Genomic DNA, 17681 nt, shown 5'->3' with positions numbered 1-17681 from the left:
AGAGAGCGAGAGAGAGAGAGAGAGAGAGAGACAAAGAATTCCAAGTAGACTCCACACTGTCAGCGCAGAGCCGATGTGGGGCTTGAACTCACGAACCACAAGATCATGACCTACACCAAAGTCAGGAGCTTAGCAGACTGAACCACCCGGGTGCCCCGAACTGTAGTTCTTTATATATTTTGAATAGTAACCCCTTATCAGATATATATTTGCAAATATCCTCCCATTTAGTAAGCTGCTTTGGGATTATGTGAATTTTGCATTCTATTCCACACCCTATGAGAAAACCGTCCTCTAAATGTGGTGCTCCAAGAAGATGAACAGGTTTATCTTGTGGTTTCACAGGCCTCACCTTGTCGAAGTCAGGTCTCAAGGATCCCTGGTCTTCAGTGTTTTCACTGCTGACCACTTTCCCATCTCCTCCACTCACCCAGCCAGTCTCTGAGCTACTCAGTCCTTCCCAAGTGCCTCTGTGTCATCAGCACATACGGTTCCTGCTGACTGGAAACATCCCCGTCTCTTCCCTGTTGGCTGATGGACATTTCGCGCTGATGAACATGGAGGACTCAGGTGTTACCTCCAGGAGCCTTCCCAGAGACTGTGAGGGTTTGGCCCTTTCTCCCATTCTCACAGCGCCTCGTTCGTGGCCCTCTTTGGGCACTTTCCGAAGTGTGTAAACACACATTTCCAGGCCGGCCCTGCTCCAGACTCGAGTCTCCAAAGGCCAATACTGTTTTATTTTTAATTAATTAATTAATTAATTAGAGACCAGGTACTGAGGACTCAGTAGGGGAAACTCCCCTTCGTGCCAGGCACTCCTCCCCTCTCTCACACTTACAGCTACTACTACTGGAGGCAAAAGGAAACAAAAGTTGCCAAGCTTTATTGAGGCGGCAGTGGTTACAGGTTAACATATCTAAGCCTACACCCCGCCCCACCCTGTGTGGCCCCTGAGCAGGCTCAGCCACCCTTGCCCCCAGTCTCATTTCTTGTCCTCCTCCTTCTTGTCTTTCTTGCCATCCTTGTTGGCCTGGGAGGCGAGGGACCCCATGGCATTTCGAATAGCTTCATTGTTGGGATCCACTCCTGGCAGGTTCTCCAGGACACTCTGAAGGAACTCGGGGTCCTGCATCACATCATAATCCTCCTCCTCCTGAAAAAGGGCAGGGTGGGCTTGGGGCAGGGGCAGGGCCATGGCCATCTGGGGAGCACACGGCTGCCTGAGCCTCTCTCTCCACCTGACTGGGCGCGGGGACACCTCTGGCCAAGAGTAGGAAGGACAATTGAGGAAAATATCCAGTGCCTATATGCGGTACAAACTCACACATTTAGTACTGGCCAGAGAAACTGGAACTCAGCTTCCTGAGCATACAGCATAAAATCACATGCCATCACGTTCAGATTTCTTGCTCTCAGATACCCATTCTTTTTTTCCGCCTTTCACCCTGGTGGGAAGACAATATCCTACACACCCGTCCAGACTGCTCCCACCAAAAAGGAAGGACAATTACAGAACATGAGGACACTTACTCAACCTTGACTGTGAGTGTCCTATTGCCTTAGCAAAGTTTACCAACAAGAAACGTATATACTTCTGTTTCTTTCCCTGTGCTCCTCAAAAAGCTCAGCTGTGAAACCCGAAGAGTGGTTTCAGGCCTGGAGGGTTTGAGGACATGAACACCAGGGGACTTTAAGCATGATGGGGATGGGGAGTCACTGCTGGCCCTCACCTTGGCAGGCTCAGATGTGTCCATGGCTGAACTGGCATCAATGTCAGCTGATTCTGCCTGGCCAAACTCTGAAGAAAAGAGGTCAGTGTGTTGAGCTCCATTTCCGGACCCAACCTCTCCGCCTGAGCACTGAGCCCCGGGGCCCTGACTCACCTGCACCCTGTAGGGACATCTGCATGGCGTAGGCAATCTGCTCTTCCTCGGTCATACTGCTCAGGTCGGGGAGCCCGGTGCGGCCAAACTCCTGCTGGCTGATGGTCATCTTCAGCAGGGCATCATCCGAGTCTGGAAAAAGAGAGTGGTAGAGTAGAACCGGTGCCAGGGTCCACACAGACCCACCCCCAAAGCGTTCCCCCAGCCCATATACTCCCGGGGCTGCTGGGCCTCCCCACTCCTTCTCCTGCACCTCCATCCCGGGCCACTGGGCACCCTTCAGCCCTATCCCTCACCTTCGGCCCCGGCTGTAGCAATCCCGGCCTCAGCAGCAGAGGCTGCAGCTGCCCGCCGGGCCTCCTCCTCCTGCCGCTGCCGCTGCTCTTCCATAGAGACACGAAGGGCCTGGCAAAGGGCAGGGCAAGGTCAGTCATTCTGCCCGCCCTCCTCGCGGGCACTGGGCGAGTCCCCTGAGGGGTGGGAAAGGAACACAAAGGGCAGCTTCTGGTTTATGTACATGGTGAAGAAGCTGGGAGGTAAGAGATGATATAGGGGAAAAGGGAGGACTTGGAAGAAGCCTGGGCTTTAATTACAAGTGAACAAGAGCACTGACACTGGTGCCCCCGGAGATCACACAGATTTAAGGGGAAGAGGGACCCGAAGGGAGTATGGGAAAATGAGCAAGGGTGCTCGGGACTGTCTAGCCCTAGAGAAGCTAGCTATGTGGCGTGTGGGTGTGTGAGTAAGGAGGACAAAGAAGGACCCCTGGGCTCTACGTGAGGTCAATGTTTGCTCACCAGGGCCAGCTCAGGATCAGCACTGGGATCCACTCCAAATTCAAAGTCACTGGCACCAAGTCCCAGCATGGCACCACCTTCACCAGCCAGAATCGGAGAACTGATGAGGGCATCGGCCAAGCTGGGCCCGGGGGGCACTGTCACCAGATGAGAACCGGTACCATCTTTGCCATTCAGTGTGTTTACAAACGCCGTCAGCTTTTCTGTGTTCACTTCCTGAGGGAGGGAAGGACACAGCAGGCTCTCCTTCCCGCCCTACTCCCCGTCTTCTGCCACTTCAGCTTTTGTTTGTAGCTACTCTCTCACAGTGCAGGCACTCCTCTGGGGAAGGACTGTTCTGTCTACAGCCAAGTCAAGTCCATGCCCCCCAACCTGGCCTTACTCACCTCTTCCCCAAAGTTGATAATGTCAACATTCACTTTTTCCTTCTTGAGACGTTTAGCCAGCTTCACCAGCTAGGAAGAGGGAAGAGAAATGAGGAAATCTGTTCCATACCATGAGGGGAAACGACACACCTCACAAAAGCATACGGAAACTGGTTAACCTCCCCAAGGCCCCCCAACAGAAACACTGAATTCTGTAGATCCACCTTTCCCCGAAGTGATGAACCCAATGACTCTGCCAGGCTCCCTTAAGGCCTGAGAGACCCCATTCCCAAATGTCCCAGCTGTCACCTGGACTCACATCCTTCTCATTGTCCTCCACGGGACTTCCCACAAAGGCAATGATGCGCATCTTGTGATTCTTGCCCTGTCGGTGCTTCAGAGCCAGCTTGTAAAGAGAGAGGAAGTTCTCACAGTCAGCCAGAGGCATCACCTAGCTCACTCCCTGTCACTCTGCATTTTTTATGGTTCTTACGGTTTCTACATTCCTCAAGTCCACCATCCTGCTCACACACATTAGACACAGAAGGGTCTAATCCCTCCTTCAACCTTCCTCCTTGCTGTGCCTCTGTGTGGACAAGGAAGAGGGGTGAGTCTTAATTCCAGGGGTCTTTTCCCTCACCGTCATCACTGGTCCTGGAATTCTTCCCACCATATCTTTTCTACTCATTTCTGAGTCCTTTCTATTCCCCTGCTCTGGTTCTGGCTCAAGACTCCAGGGGAGAAATGAACAACGTTGGGGGCAGAACTTCAGAGCACGGAGAAACAATCAAAGGGATCCAGTAGGACTCACGTGGGCCACGCGGATGCCAGTGCAGAAGGTGATCTTGCCCTTGGGTTGGACAGTGTGAAGCTTGGAAAGGATGCGGCCGGTGTCAGGGGTGAGTGTGGTCAGCACTTCACAGTCACTGGGATGTAGGGAAACGGTTTCTGTGACTTCAGGTCAGGACAAGTGCCTCAAAAACTGTATTTGACTCTTCTTTTCTTTTTTTAAGTAAGTTCTACGCCCAATGTGGATCAAGAGTCACATGCTCTACTGACTGAGCCAGCCAGGTGCACCTGACTTGTCTTCTCTTTAAAGACCTTTATAATAACTGTAATCTCTACTTTTCTTAATCGAACGCCCAGTGTTTAGAGAGTAGACCTTAGAAGTTCTCATCACAAGCAAAGAAAAATTTGTGAGATATGGGTGTTAACTAAACTTAGCGTGGTGATCATTTTCACAATATATACATATATCAAATCATTATGTTGTATACCTTAAACTTATGCCATGTTATACGTCAATCATATCTCCATAAAACTGGAAATAGTATTCAGTAGATATGAGCGCAAGAAATAAGTAGTTGATTTTGCAAACTTGCCCTCTTCCTCCCAATTTCCCTTGAATTCCTGTTATGCTGCCTTCTGGGGGTTACATGACAATCCCTCTACCATAGCTCGATGCTGTTGACTATGTCTCCCACCTGCTCCATCTCTAGACCCACTGGCCAGCTGACAACACGCATACTGGGATGGGAGGCTACTCATCCGAGGGTTATCAGTCCTTAGACCACTTCTAGGGTAAGAGGACATGTGATAAATGCCCTGGGGACCCTTATCCCAAATCACTTTTCATTGAATTTAAAATATATTGTGAACTCTCACCCCAGAAGATCTAGTTTCATAATTGTATTAAATTCAGATTAATATTAAACTCAAGTTATGATCTATATTTCCACCAAATAGTGAAGAAACTAGTCTAGAAGGTGGATAGGCAAACATAACTTCACAGAACCTACGAAAGGGTGGCAACCTGGATACCACAGTGGGTCACATGTGGGAAGCCACCCACCCACCTACCAAGCCCCTCCTCCTCTGCCCCATGTACTTGGCCAGTGTGATGAGGCCCACGTTGTTCTCAGGGTTGCTGCGGGTCTTGGAGTGACACACTATGTTGACAGCGTCCTGCTGGGCCTGCAGCCGGGTGGGTAAGAAGTCCCCATTCCGCATATATTCACTGTTGTCCACGCTGTCAGATTAGGAGAGAAGGAAGGGAAAGAAGACATATTGTAGGATCTCTCTAGTTCTAGGGACCCCTACCTCCCTGCAACACTTTTCCTTTGAGGGACATTGTAATGTACAGCAGTGCATTTATATGTGTGTGTGTGTATGTATATATATATACACATATATATACACATATATATATACACACACATATATACACACACACACACACACACACACACACACACACACACACACAGACTTCCAAGCATTACACCAGACTTAGAGACTCAAAATGAGAGAAGGGGGAAACAAAATTTAAATCTTCACTCCACAAGTGACTCTGATAAGCACCAAACATTGAGATCCACTCATGTACCACAACCACCTTCTCATAAGAGTCATGTAAGTGTTATTAAACACTGTCATGGATGTATATTCTAAATTTGCCTTTAAAATGTGAGCATTCCAAAAGTAGAAAATATTTATAAAATAATACATGATTGGCAGCACTGAGTGCAGGAAAACACAACGCAATCATTTGGTTAAATGTTCAACAGCTTTGACAGCTGGACTAAACTGCAAAAATGAGATTTCATGGATTTGGAGTCTCACTTCTTTTATCCTTGCAGTTTTTCCCAATCTAAGGGACCCAGATAATATGAAATATAAGCTCCAGCTTCCCAGAGACCATAAGAAGGCAAGTAAATGAAGCCGTTACACAAGCCCTGAGCAGGATCAATTCCTGATGACTCGAGATCCTCTAGAACTCTGTCAATGATTCCATCTGTGCTGAAGGGAGGAAGGAGTGGCCTCCTAGATGAGACACTTCATTTCCCCTGGCTAACAAAATATGGTCCGGGCGGCAATCTTTTTCTTTAGTATCCTCTGGCAATAAATATAAACCAAACATGATGAAGAGAGGTAATTAAGAAACTACCCTAAGAAACACAAATAGGAGTAAAGAACAGTGTTCAGGTTCAGGTTCAAATCCCCAATCTGTTACTTATTAATACTATGATCCTGAGGAAGTTACTTAATTTCTCTAAGGTCTAGTTACTTCATCTGTAAAATGAATTTTTACCTGTACAGGATTGCTACGATGATGAAATTCATAGAAAGTACTTAGCACAGGGCCTAACAATAAGCATGAAACACAGACTAGTTTTCATAGTGGAAACTCCATCTATGTAAAGGAGATCAAGGGCTGACTCGACTGACCATGCATTATATTCTTTTTTCCCTGATACACTGTTTCTGATTATTCTCCCAGCAGGGAAGTAACAGTCTCTCTAGCTTCAAATACAGTAGTGAGTCCAAATATAAAAAACAATGGAGGCATTGAGGACCATCCAACTGGACAGCTAGTAAGTATAAGGACTCTGGGCAACAAGGCAAGAGCAGATGGCTAAGGGCTGGAAGAAAGGCCTCATGCAAGCAAGGGGACTTGAGCAGTAGGGAGAACAGACAGTGGAGAATGCGGCAGCAGGGCTCCCACTTTGACAGGCATCAGAACACAGGGAGGGTGATGGTAGTATGGTGGGATTAAAAACACAGATGCCTTGGGGGTGGGGGAAACACAGATGTCTGAACACCTACGTATGCATCCCTAGAAAAGTGTATGCACACTGTTTAGTTTTTCTAGTTTTGACCTCTATATGAATCGAATAATGTATCTATTTCTTGACTACTTTTGCTCAAAGGTATGTAATTTTTCCCAACAAAAACCCAACTCAAAATAAGGGCTTAGGGGCACCTGGGTGGCTCAGCTGGTTGAGCATCCAACTTCAGCTCAGGTCATGATCTCTCCGCTTCTGAGTTCGAGCCCCATGTCGGGCTCTGTGCTGACAGCTCAGAGCCTGGAGCCTGCTTCTGATTCTGTGTCTCCCTCTCTCTCTGCCCCTCCCCCCACATGCTCTGTCTCTCTCAAAAATAAAAACATTAAAAAAATTTTTTTAAATAAGGACTTATGATATTATCCACTTATTCCATAAAGTCTTCATTTAAAAAAGAATACAGATCCCTGGACTTCCCTGGCTGGGAGTCTGACTCAGCACATGGAGAGCAGAGTCAAATACTTGCAATTTTTAATAAACTCCTCCAAAGAATTTTCATGCACAGCAGACTATGAGGCTCTACAGAAAAAGAGGAGTGGCTCTCATCATTATTCTATGACTGGACTGCTACAATTGGCCACCAATATGTCTCTCTGGACCTAATCTTTCCTCCTATACGTCAAGCCAGGCCAATATTTTTTTAATGTTTATTTACTTTTGAGAGAGAGAGAGTGTGAGCACGCACAGGGGAGGGGCAGAGACAGAGGGAGACACAGAATCTAAAGCAGGCTCCAGGCTCTGGGCTGTCAGAAAAGAGCCCGATGCGGGGCTTAAACCCACAAACTGCAAGATCATGAGCCAGGCCAATATTCTTTTTTTTTTTTTTTTTAATGTTTACTTATTATTTTGAGAGACAGAGTGCAAACAGGGGAGGGGCAGAAAGAGAGGGAGACACAGACTCCAAAGCAGGCTCCAGGCTCTGAGCTGTTAACACAGAGCCCAACATGGGGCTCAAACTCACAGACCGCAAGATCATGACCTGAGCCGAAGTTGGACACTTAACTGACTGAGCCACCCAGGCATATCCCATGCAATATTCTTAAACGCCGTTTTGTATACGGCTTGGCCTCCCCATGGCGTGAACTCTTTCAGAAGTCCTCTGTGGAAGGTACCAGACAGAGGTCGACCTCCTGAGCCTGACATCCATCTACCTCTGAAAAAAGAAAGAAAGAAACTACCTCACACCAACAACCTTATAATCAAGTCACACTAGCCTATTTCCTAATTCCTAACCACACCTTGGGCATTTACACTTCAGCAGCTTGGTTTCTGCCCTTCCCCCTAACTGTCTGTCTTTCCTCAACATTTGTCAAAATCCCTTCAAGGCCCCTCTTAAATTCCCTCTTGAGGACTCCTCAAGTACACTGAACCCAACAGATGTACAGCGCTGTACAGTTTACAGAGCACCGTCACAAACATTTTACCCACCTGTGCTATAAGGCAAGTGGAGGTCACTACTCTCCCCAGTGAGAGATTTACTACATTCTCAAGAACATAGAGCTGGTAAGTACCAAAACCACAGGATTTCGTATTCCAAATCCTGTCCTTTTTCTACTCTAACATGCTCTCTCCCAGAAGTTGCCAGATTTAGCAAATAAATAAATAGGACTCCACTCCCAGTTAAATTTGAACTATACATAATTAACAAATAACTTCCGGGGCACCTGGGTGGCTCGGTTAAGCTTCCGACTTTGGCTCGGGTCATGATCTCACGGTCCATGAGTTCGAGCCCCACTTTGGGCTCTGTGTTGACAGCTCAGAGCCTGGGACATGCTTGGGATTCTGTGTCTCCCTCTCTCTCTTCCCCTCCCCCACCCCATCTCTAAAAAATGTTAAAATTTTTTTAAATTATTTTATTTTTAATTTTTAAAAATGTTTATTTATTTCTGAGACAGAGAGAGACAAAGCGTGAGTGGGGGAGGGGCAGAGAGAGAGGGAGACGCAGAATCCAAAGCTGGCTCCAGGCTCTGAGTAGTCAGCACAGAGCCCAACACGGGGCTCAGGCTCAAAATCACAGACCGCGAGATCATGACTTGAGCCGAAGTCAGACGCTCAACCGACTGAGCCACCCAGGCGCCCCCCAGCAAAAAAAATTTTTAAGTAACTTTTTAGTATAAATGTGTCCCATGCAATATTTCGGACATTCCTATGGACATTTTTTATATTAAAAACTATTGTTTATATGAACTATTCAAATTTAGCTGTGTATCCTATATTTTATCTGGCAATGCTATTCCCCGCCCACCAAAAGAAAACTCAGGTGGTTCTTCCATCCAACTGGCGATTTGTGTTTGTGTACTATTTTGTATTATATTTTACTCTCATACTTCGAAGAAATTGTTGAAACCTCGCAAAAGTTTGTGTCCTCATCTTCTACTCCAACTTATAATAAAATACTCAGCCCAAGTCTGAGACTGATTAAGAGATCTAGCTCACCAGATAAGGGCTTTAATGTCAGAAAGCCTGGGGTTTAAATCTTGGCTCAGGCTAGTCATTTAAAATTGCTGAGACTCGGTATCTCCATCTGTAAAATGGACAGATATTTACCTAGGAGTGTTGTGAGGTGTAAGTGAGACAACGTAAATTCACGCCTGACACAGAGAAAGCAATTTATAAATAATACCTTTCGAGATGATACAGGGAAAGGTAATGGAGACAGAGATGAGCACCCGGGGCTGGGAAAGAATTTACAATTTCCCTTCCTAATACCCATTATTTTGAGAAGCGGAGGGCAAACTACATGATGAATCTGAGAAGCAGGACTCTGGCTACAGACAGCAGAGTTGGGGATAGTCTAGAGAAGATGACGCTAGACTAGAGCAAGGCAGCAGGGATCGGCTGGTCAATGACAGTCCGACAGCTGAGGGATACTGGGGGTGCTCCGAACCCAACCACCTCTCCCGGGCCCTAGGATGACTCAGGAAGTCGATGGAGCTCCTTCCTTCCTGGCCCTGGGCCGCATCTCGCCGACTGGTACCCCACCCCCACCCCCATCCCAGCCCACCCGGCCTCCGCGCGACATGCGTCCCCCACCCCATCCCACCCCATCACGGGGCCCCGAGGCAGCTCCTCACCAGACCATAGTGCTTTCCAACACCATCTTGCCACCTTCCTCCCTCCCGGACCGGTTCTCCTAGACTGACAAACAACAACTTCTCCGATTGGTCCAATGCTCACCACCAATCATAAGGCCCCGCTCGGCGAGGGGCATTCGCCTCCAGCCTCCGCGTTGCATTTTGGGAATCGTAGGCGCAGCCAAAATGGAATGCATGAGGGACGTAGGACGTAGGTAACACGCAAGAGAACCCTTCTTTGCTTTCCGTGTCTTGCAGGTTCTGTGGTTGAGTTCTCTGCTGGCTGATCTACGAGAAGCGGGGAAGGATCCTTTGAAATTACTGTGGATGTGTCTGCCAGCATCGTTTTTTAGAAAGTGGCGGGATGGCCAATGACGTTCCAGCTCCGTCAGTTCCCCATAGCGCTTTGTGCACCCAACCACCAAGCCCTTAGCCTCCTGTATTGAATATGTATCTCTTCCTCCCATTTAATTAAGGGCAGGAAAAGTGTCTTAATCTTTGCAGTCCCTAAGCCCAGTACAGAGCCTCACACATGGTAGGAGCCAAGAAAAGGTTTGACAAATCAATCCTTTTAACTAATCTCCCAAAGAATGGGAGACAAACTAGTAAACCATTTTGGTTTGTTAATCAAGAACAATATTCATGGGAATGCAAGCTGGTGCAGCCACTCTGGAAAACAGTATGGAGGTTCCTCAAAAAACTAAAAATAGAACTACCCTACAACCCAGCAATTGCACTACTAGGCATTTATCCACAGGATACAGGTGTGCTGTTTCGAAGGGACACATGCACCCCCATGTTTATAGCAGCACTATCAACAATAGCCAAAGTATGGAAAGAGCCCAAATGTCCATCGATAGATGAATGGATAAAGAAGATGTGGTATATATACACAATGGAGTATTACTCGGCAATCAAAAGGAATGAAATCTTGCCATTTGCAACTATGTGGATGGAACTGGAGGGTATTATGCTAAGTGAAATTAGTCAGCCAGAGAAAGACAAATATATGATTTCACTCATATGAGGACCTTAAGAGACAAAACAGATGAAATAAGGGAAGGGAAACAAAAAATAATATAAAAACAGAGATGGGGACAAAACATAAGAGACTCTTAAATATGGAGAACAAACAGAGGGTTACTGGAGGGGTTGTGGGAGGGGGCATGGGCTAAATGGGTAAGGGGCACTAAGGAATCTACTCCTGAAATCGTTGTTGCACTATATGCTAACTAATTCGGATGTAAATTTTAAAAAATAAGAAAGAAAATTTAAAAAAGGAAAAAAAGAATAATATTCAAAAATGCTTTGGATTACCTTTCCCTACACACACATGTGAAACTGGAAATTCCAGGCCTCTCCATTGGAGGGAAAGCGTAGCAAGGGACCAGGCATGGCTACAGAACACCATATTTAGAGATGGGAGAGTGGAGTGTTGTGGATATTACCTAAATGTTGGTTTAATAGATATGCTCAAAAGTTATTGGTAGGCATCAGAGCTTGTATAGGAGTAAAATCTCCCTATTACTAGAGAAAAAAACTGTCAACATAACCATAGACAGGAATGGGGAAATAAGCACAGAAAAATAATTACAAGTTCAAACATAACCAAAATATTTTGCAAACAAGACAAGAAATACATTTAAAAACTAGCTACACATTGTAAATAGAGACACACAAAACTAGTGATAAAAAGTAAAAATTGGGGCGCCTGGGTGGCTCAATCAGTTAAGCGTCTGACTTTGCCTCACTCAGGTCATGATCTCACAGTTCTTGAGTTCGAGGCCTGAGTTGTGCTTGCTGCTGTCAGAGTGGAGCCCTCTTTGGATCCCCTTTCCCCACCCCACCCCCGCCCCTCCCCTGCTCACACGCTCTCTCTCAAAAATAAACATTTAAAAAAGTTAAAGGGAGAGAGTTAAAAAAACTATATATATGTATACATATACATGTATATACATAAAATATATATGTATACTATATATGTGTGTGTATATATATATATATACACACACATATATATCAGGCAACAGTAATGAAAGAAACCGTGTATACCTATATTAATATTATACAAAATAGAAATCAACACAAATAGCTGAAGTAAGATCAGGAGAAGGGTATTTCATAAAATATAAAATCCATCAACAAAAAAATATTCTGGGTTACAATAATACAACTCCAAAGACAAATTGAATATCAAGGATAACTATAAGTATTCTTCTAAATGTATAAGTAAACAAAGACAAACATTCAACACAAACAAACTAGGAAATGAATGTTCTGGAATGTCATCACTGTTCTGGGAAAACATGATCCATGATACCTGTGCAGGGAAGTGTCACCATCTCAGCATTAGTCAGACATTTAATAGGTTGTGACCAGTTTTTAGTCACTACACTTTTTTGTTTAATTTTTAATGTTTATTTATTTATTTTTGAGACAGAGAGAGAGACAGAGGGCAAGTGGGGGGAGGGGCAGAGAGAGAGGGAGACACAGAATCTGAAGCAGGCTCCAGGCTCTAAGCTGTCAGTAAGTACAGAGCCAGACGCAGGGATTGAACTCACGAGTCCTGAGACCATAACCTGAGCCAAAGTCAGATGCCCAACTGACTGAGCCACCCAGGCGCCCCTAGTTACTACACTTTTAAAAGTCTATGGAGATATTGTAAAGAATACAAAATATAATGACCATCAAAAAATGAGATAGTGAGGGGCGCCTGGGTAGCTCAGTTGGTTAAACGTCTGACTCTTGATTTCAGCTCAGGTCATAATCTGATGGTTGGTGAGATGAGCCCCAAGTTGGGCCCCACGCTGACAGCTCAGAGTCCCCTTGGGATCCTCTCTCTCACTCCTTCTCTCTCTGTGTCCCCCCCCCCACTCCCCCTCTTGCTCTCTCTCTCAAAATAAATAAATAAACTTAAAAAAAATGAGAGTGAGAAATAGATTGACTTAATTCAACCTAGAGAATCAAGAACCAATACTCTCTTTGAACAGAGATGTCCTGTTAGCATTATGTCAGAAGCTGTTAAGAGAAATGAGAGTTGCAACAATGTGCACAAAAGACAAAATCTGATAGCATCACATTTTGGTAAAACGAGAGCTCTATAATGAAAAAAAGAACAAAACAATCCACTCATTTACCTGTGGCTCAGGCACTATTCTGGGCTCTTGGAGGGGAACAAAACAAAATCCTGCCCTCACAGAGCTTACATTCTATGGGGGAAGGCAGACAGTAAGCCAGTGAGGAAGCAAGCAAATAAATGAATAAATAAAATATAAATATTATGTATTTATATAATTTAATATATATACTTTTATATTTATATAATATTTTATATATTAAAATTATATATTTCTATGTGAAATACATTGCATTACATTAAAAATATAAATAAATATATAAATTTGTTTTCAAATAATGGTGATCACTTCAGAGAAAATTAAACCCGGGTGGATGTGGTTTCTATTTTATATAAATAGGATATTAGGGAAGCCTTATATTATAGACACCTAACGGATACCTGGGGAAAAGAACAAGTGAAAATGACCTGAGGCAAGAATGTACTTAAGAACTTGGAGTCTACTAGGGTGGGAGTAGAGGGACAGAGGGAGGGAGAAGAAGACCAGAGAAGCAAATGTAGTAAAGTATAGAGGTTGGTGTACAGTCTCATAGATCATTTTAAGGATTCTGAGTGAGTTAAGGAGCCGTTGCAGTTTTCAACAGACGATTGACAGGATTTGACTTGTGTTTTAACAGTATCACTTTGGCTGCTACAGAGAAATGACCTTGGGGAAAAGAGCAGGAGATAAACCGGTTTAGGAGACCACTTCAGTGATCAGATAATATGACGATGGCTTATTCTAGGGTGGTAATAAGGGTGAAATGGTGATACATGGTTGGGTTTCAAGTATTTCATAAAATACAAAACTGACAGAATTTGCCAATGGATCTGATGGAGGTTTTAAGGGAAGGGAGTGTTAAGGAAGACACCAGTTGATTCTAGACAACTAGAAGCATGGAGTCATTATTTTTTTAATCAATTTTTTTTTTTTAAAGTAGTCTCCATGTGCAATGTGGGGCTTGATCTCACAACCCTGAGATCAAGAGTGGCAGGCTCTACCAAGCCAGTCAGATGCCCCATCACTATTTCTGAAGATGGGTTAGGAGGGACAAGAACCAGAAATTCAGCTTTGGTCATGGTTAGGTTTAAGATACCTATTAGACACCTGGATCTAGATGTCAAGTAAACGGGTGGATATAGGAATTTGCAGTTCAAAGGTCTAGGCTGGAGACAGAAATTTGGGAGCTTTTAGCCGATATTGAGAGTCTTTAGATCATGAGGTGATATGGGGTTTGAACAAATTATACAGGTCTTTAGGCTACTGAGGACTTAAAAAATTACTTAGGGAATGAATGTAGACTGAAAGAAGGGGTCCTATTATTGAGTTTTGGGGCACTTCAACATTTAGAGGCTAGAGAGGCAGGCACAAAAAAAGAGATGTAGCAGTGTAGCACCATGCTACAACCTAGTGAAAGTAGTATCCCAGAAGCCAAGAGGAGGGAATAAGAAGCTGTCAGATGCTGCTGCCATGTCAGAGGACGGACAGATTTAGCCAGATGGTCACCAGTGACCTTATTAAAAGTTTTGGTTGGGTGGTGGGGGCAAAACCTTAGAGGGAGTTCAAGAGAGATTAGGGTCAAAAAAACTATTAACAAAAATTCATCTGTAAGACAATTAGCTAACTCTGACCACTGGCTGGAGATTTGTTATTAAGAAAATTTTAAGGCATGATAATATAGTAATATATATATTAAAGTTTGTGTTTATTTTGAGAGAGCAAGCACAAGCAGGGGAGGGGCAGAGAGGAGAGACAATCCCAGTCTGTGCTGATGGCACAGAGCCCGATCAATGTGGGGCTAGAACTCATGAACCGCGAGACCAAGAACTGAGCCAAGACCAAGAGTCAGACTTAGTCAACCTACTGAGCCACCTAGGTGCCTCTCTCTCTCTCTCTATATATATATATATAATTTTTTTACCCCATATATGTTTATTTTTTTATTTAAAAAATTTTTTTAAACATTTACTTATTTTTGAAAGACAGAGACAGAGTGCAAGCAGGGAAGGAAGGGGCAGAGAGAGAGAGGGAGACACAGAATCCAAAGCAGTCTCCAGGCTCTGAGCTGTCAGCACAGAACCCGACGTGGGGCTCAAACCCACAAACCATGAGATCTTGACCTGAGCTGAAGTCGGACACTTAACTGACTGAGCCACCCAGGCGACCCTACCCCTATATATATTTTTAAAAAGGGTCCCTATCTCAGTTAAATGTTGAAGTATTTGTGGATGGAAGAATACGGTGTCTGGGATTTATTTTAACTTAATCCTCTGGAGGTGCAGTGGGGATGGACTAGAAAGTAATAAGTGAGGGGCACCTGGGTGGCTCAGTCGGTTGAACGTCCGACTTCAGCTCAGGTCATGATCTCGCGGTCTGTGAGCTCGAGCCCCACATCGGGCTCTGTGCTGACAGCTCAGAGCCTGGAGCCTGCTTCGGATTCTGTGTCTCCCTCTCTCTCTGCCCCTCCCCCACTCATGCTGTCAAAAATAAATAAAACATTAAAAAAACTAAAAAAAGAAAGTAATAGGTGAGATAGATTGGCCTTATTTCTGTTGATAATTATTGAAAGCTGGACAATGCATACATGGTGGTTCACTACTCTTTTGGTTGGAAATTTCCATTGAGAGAATTAATTGGAAAAAGATGCTGTATAATGAACTTCTATAAAGTAATTTTTCAAATGATATTGACCTTTTTGTGTCCTTGAAAAACTAAAGAGGAGCACCTGGCTGGCCCAGTTGGCTTGAGACTCTACTCTTGATCTCGGGGTTGTAAGTTCGAGCCCCCACGTTAGGTGTAGTGATTACTTCAAAATAAAATATTTAAGAAAAGAGGAAGAAAAACTAAAGAATACACAGTTTAATCTGGAATCTATGGCAAGAAGGGATGAGACCCCAATTCTAGTGAATAACTTTCAGAATAGCTGAGATCGACATGCTGAAAAGAAAAACGTTAAACCATGGTCTCTTACTTTCCTAAACTTTTATGTGGAAGTAGCAGCTGCTGCTCATTAGAGGGGCCCTCTGACCATCAGAGGGTGTCTACTGCACCTATTCAGCATAACAGGTAAGAGTGGCAGAAAGACCACTTATGCCTAAAACATGTTCAGATTCAAGTCCTATTAGGGAAGAAGTTTTCTCCTTATCCAGTCTAAAGGAAGGCTGAGCCTATGGCTTACATTCAAAACTGAGAATCCCCAGTTCCTTTTACTCCAATTACTTGTTCTATCATAGTTTGCTTTTTTATCACCTCACTCCTGAATTATTATAGTCTAATCAGTCTGCTTCTCCTATCCGATACTTTGAGAGAACTTTGTCAACAGATTAGTCTTGGAATTATTTTGATCGTGTCCTACAGGCAAAAAACATTCTACAGTTCCTCACTGCCCATAGTAATCTAAAATAAAAAATTCCAGGGCACCCGGGTGGCTCAGTCGGTTAATCGTCTGGCTTCAGCTCAGGTCAGGATCTCGCGGTCCATGAGTTTAAGCCCTGTGTTGGGCTCTGCTGACAGCTCAGCTGACAGACTCTCTGTCTCTGTCTCTCTGCCCCTTCCCCCGATCACATTCTCTCAAAAATAAATAAACATTAAAAATTTTAAAAACAGGGGCGCCTGGGTGGCTCGCTCGGTTAAGCGTCTGACTTCGGCTCAGGTCATGATCTCACGGTCCGTGAGTTTGAGCCCCACGTCGGGCTCTGTGCTGACAGCTCAGAGCCTGGAGCCTGTTTCAGATTCTGTGTCTCCCTCTCTCTCTGCCCCTCCCCTGTTCATACTCTGTCTCTCTCTGTCTCAAAAAGAAAATAAACGTTAAAAAAAAAATTAAAAAAAAAATTTTTTTTAAACAATAAAATGAAATAAAAAATTCCTTAGTCTAGCAGTCAGGGTTTCCTGTGTGTCCTCCACCTACACCAAGATTCTCATTCAAGTCTCCTCCACTATTGCTTCTGCTGTGCTCTCTTCCTTGTTCTGTTTTGGAGAGACACCTCTAGGACCTTGGGCTCAAGTACAACTTTCTTCAACACTTCTGGTCCACAGTGACCTCTAATTTTCTTCTTACATATTCCGTACCATTCTCCAGACAACTGAAATCCTTAACTGTATCCCATCTAACATGTTGTTTTTGTGTACACACATGTATGTACACTATACACTCTTGAAGGTCAATTACTTCTTTTGACCTCCACTGCCCAGTGCATTGCTTGCTACCTGCCGCTTATATATTTGTAGAATGATCTTAACAAGGTAAGGAATAGTGCTGTGGAAAGAATAGTATTAACTTGCTTCTCTCCAAAGCCCCCCACCTACAAGCCTTAGAATGAACACCCCCTCTTTGGCCTAGTTTCCCATCACAGTAAAAGAGCCTAACTAAGCTCAACCTCACAGAAGAGGAAAACAGAACTGAGGGATGCTTTCTCTATGCTCTTCTAAGTGATGCCTTAGGGCCAGGTTGGGGGAAGGAAAGAGGGAATCTGAAGACCAACTTGTCTCAATCTTGCTGTGTCCCTCTCCTTTCCTCCTAAACTTGAGGAAGATTTTCGATGCTGGATCCCAAGATCCATCAGTTAAAATGGGTTGCCTTCTAGGCAACAGACCTACGGTAATTCCCTTCTTCACTCACCGCTTTTCCCTGTCAAATTGAAGTTGTTATGGTGGAGGGGTGGCTGGAAGGTAAGGAATGAAGCCAGCACCAGCCTGCACCAGACTGAAGGAACCTGGGGAAGACACAGTATTCGCTTAGAGAAACACAAAGAACATGGAGCCTGAACAGGGGCAGGAGATGGAGCGTACGGTGTTATGAAAAAGAATTAGGAAGAAACAAGAGG

General features: G+C 44.6%; 1 protein-coding gene across 3 annotated transcripts; it reads right to left on the bottom strand.

The window, feature by feature from the left end:
- Nucleotides 1–859: 859 nt before the first annotated feature.
- PSMD4 (proteasome 26S subunit, non-ATPase 4) lies at nt 860–10025 on the bottom strand. Of its 3 annotated transcripts, XM_030327446.1 has the most exons (11): nt 9743–9794; nt 5774–5940; nt 4934–5074; nt 3857–3971; nt 3365–3451; nt 3067–3135; nt 2681–2896; nt 2180–2288; nt 1884–2015; nt 1731–1798; nt 860–1153 (listed from the first exon to the last, which is right to left on the bottom strand). In XM_030327446.1, the coding sequence occupies exons 3-11, from the start codon at nt 5053–5055 to the stop codon at nt 983–985; spliced, it is 1089 nt and encodes a 362-aa protein (XP_030183306.1). In that variant the 5' UTR covers nt 5056–5074; nt 5774–5940; nt 9743–9794; the 3' UTR covers nt 860–982. The 3 variants fall into 3 exon arrangements, with proteins under 3 accessions (XP_030183306.1, XP_030183307.1, XP_030183305.1); XM_030327447.1 differs by lacking the exons at nt 5774–5940; nt 9743–9794 and adding an exon at nt 9846–10025; XM_030327445.1 differs by lacking the exon at nt 5774–5940 and having other exon boundaries at nt 9743–9839.
- Between the last annotated feature and the right edge of the window lie 7656 nt (nt 10026–17681).

Source organism: Lynx canadensis, chromosome C1 (assembly GCF_007474595.2).
Source record: "Lynx canadensis isolate LIC74 chromosome C1, mLynCan4.pri.v2, whole genome shotgun sequence".
Taxonomy (NCBI): domain Eukaryota; kingdom Metazoa; phylum Chordata; class Mammalia; order Carnivora; family Felidae; genus Lynx; species Lynx canadensis.
Note: the sequence above shows the minus strand (reverse complement) of the source record. Positions and strands in the feature narration are given on the sequence as shown.

Bases quoted from the DNA above. Each gene is read 5' to 3' on its own strand.
- PSMD4 (XM_030327445.1), bottom strand. From the start codon at position 9,768: ATGGTGTTGGAAAGCACTATGGTCTG. The intron at 2,289-2,680 runs GTGAGCAAACAT...GCCCTTTGCCAG, and splicing joins CTGATCCTGAGCTGGCCCTG to GCCCTTCGTGTCTCTATGGA. The intron at 1,154-1,730 runs GTGAGGGCCAGC...GCCCTTTTTCAG, and splicing joins ACACATCTGAGCCTGCCAAG to GAGGAGGAGGATTATGATGT.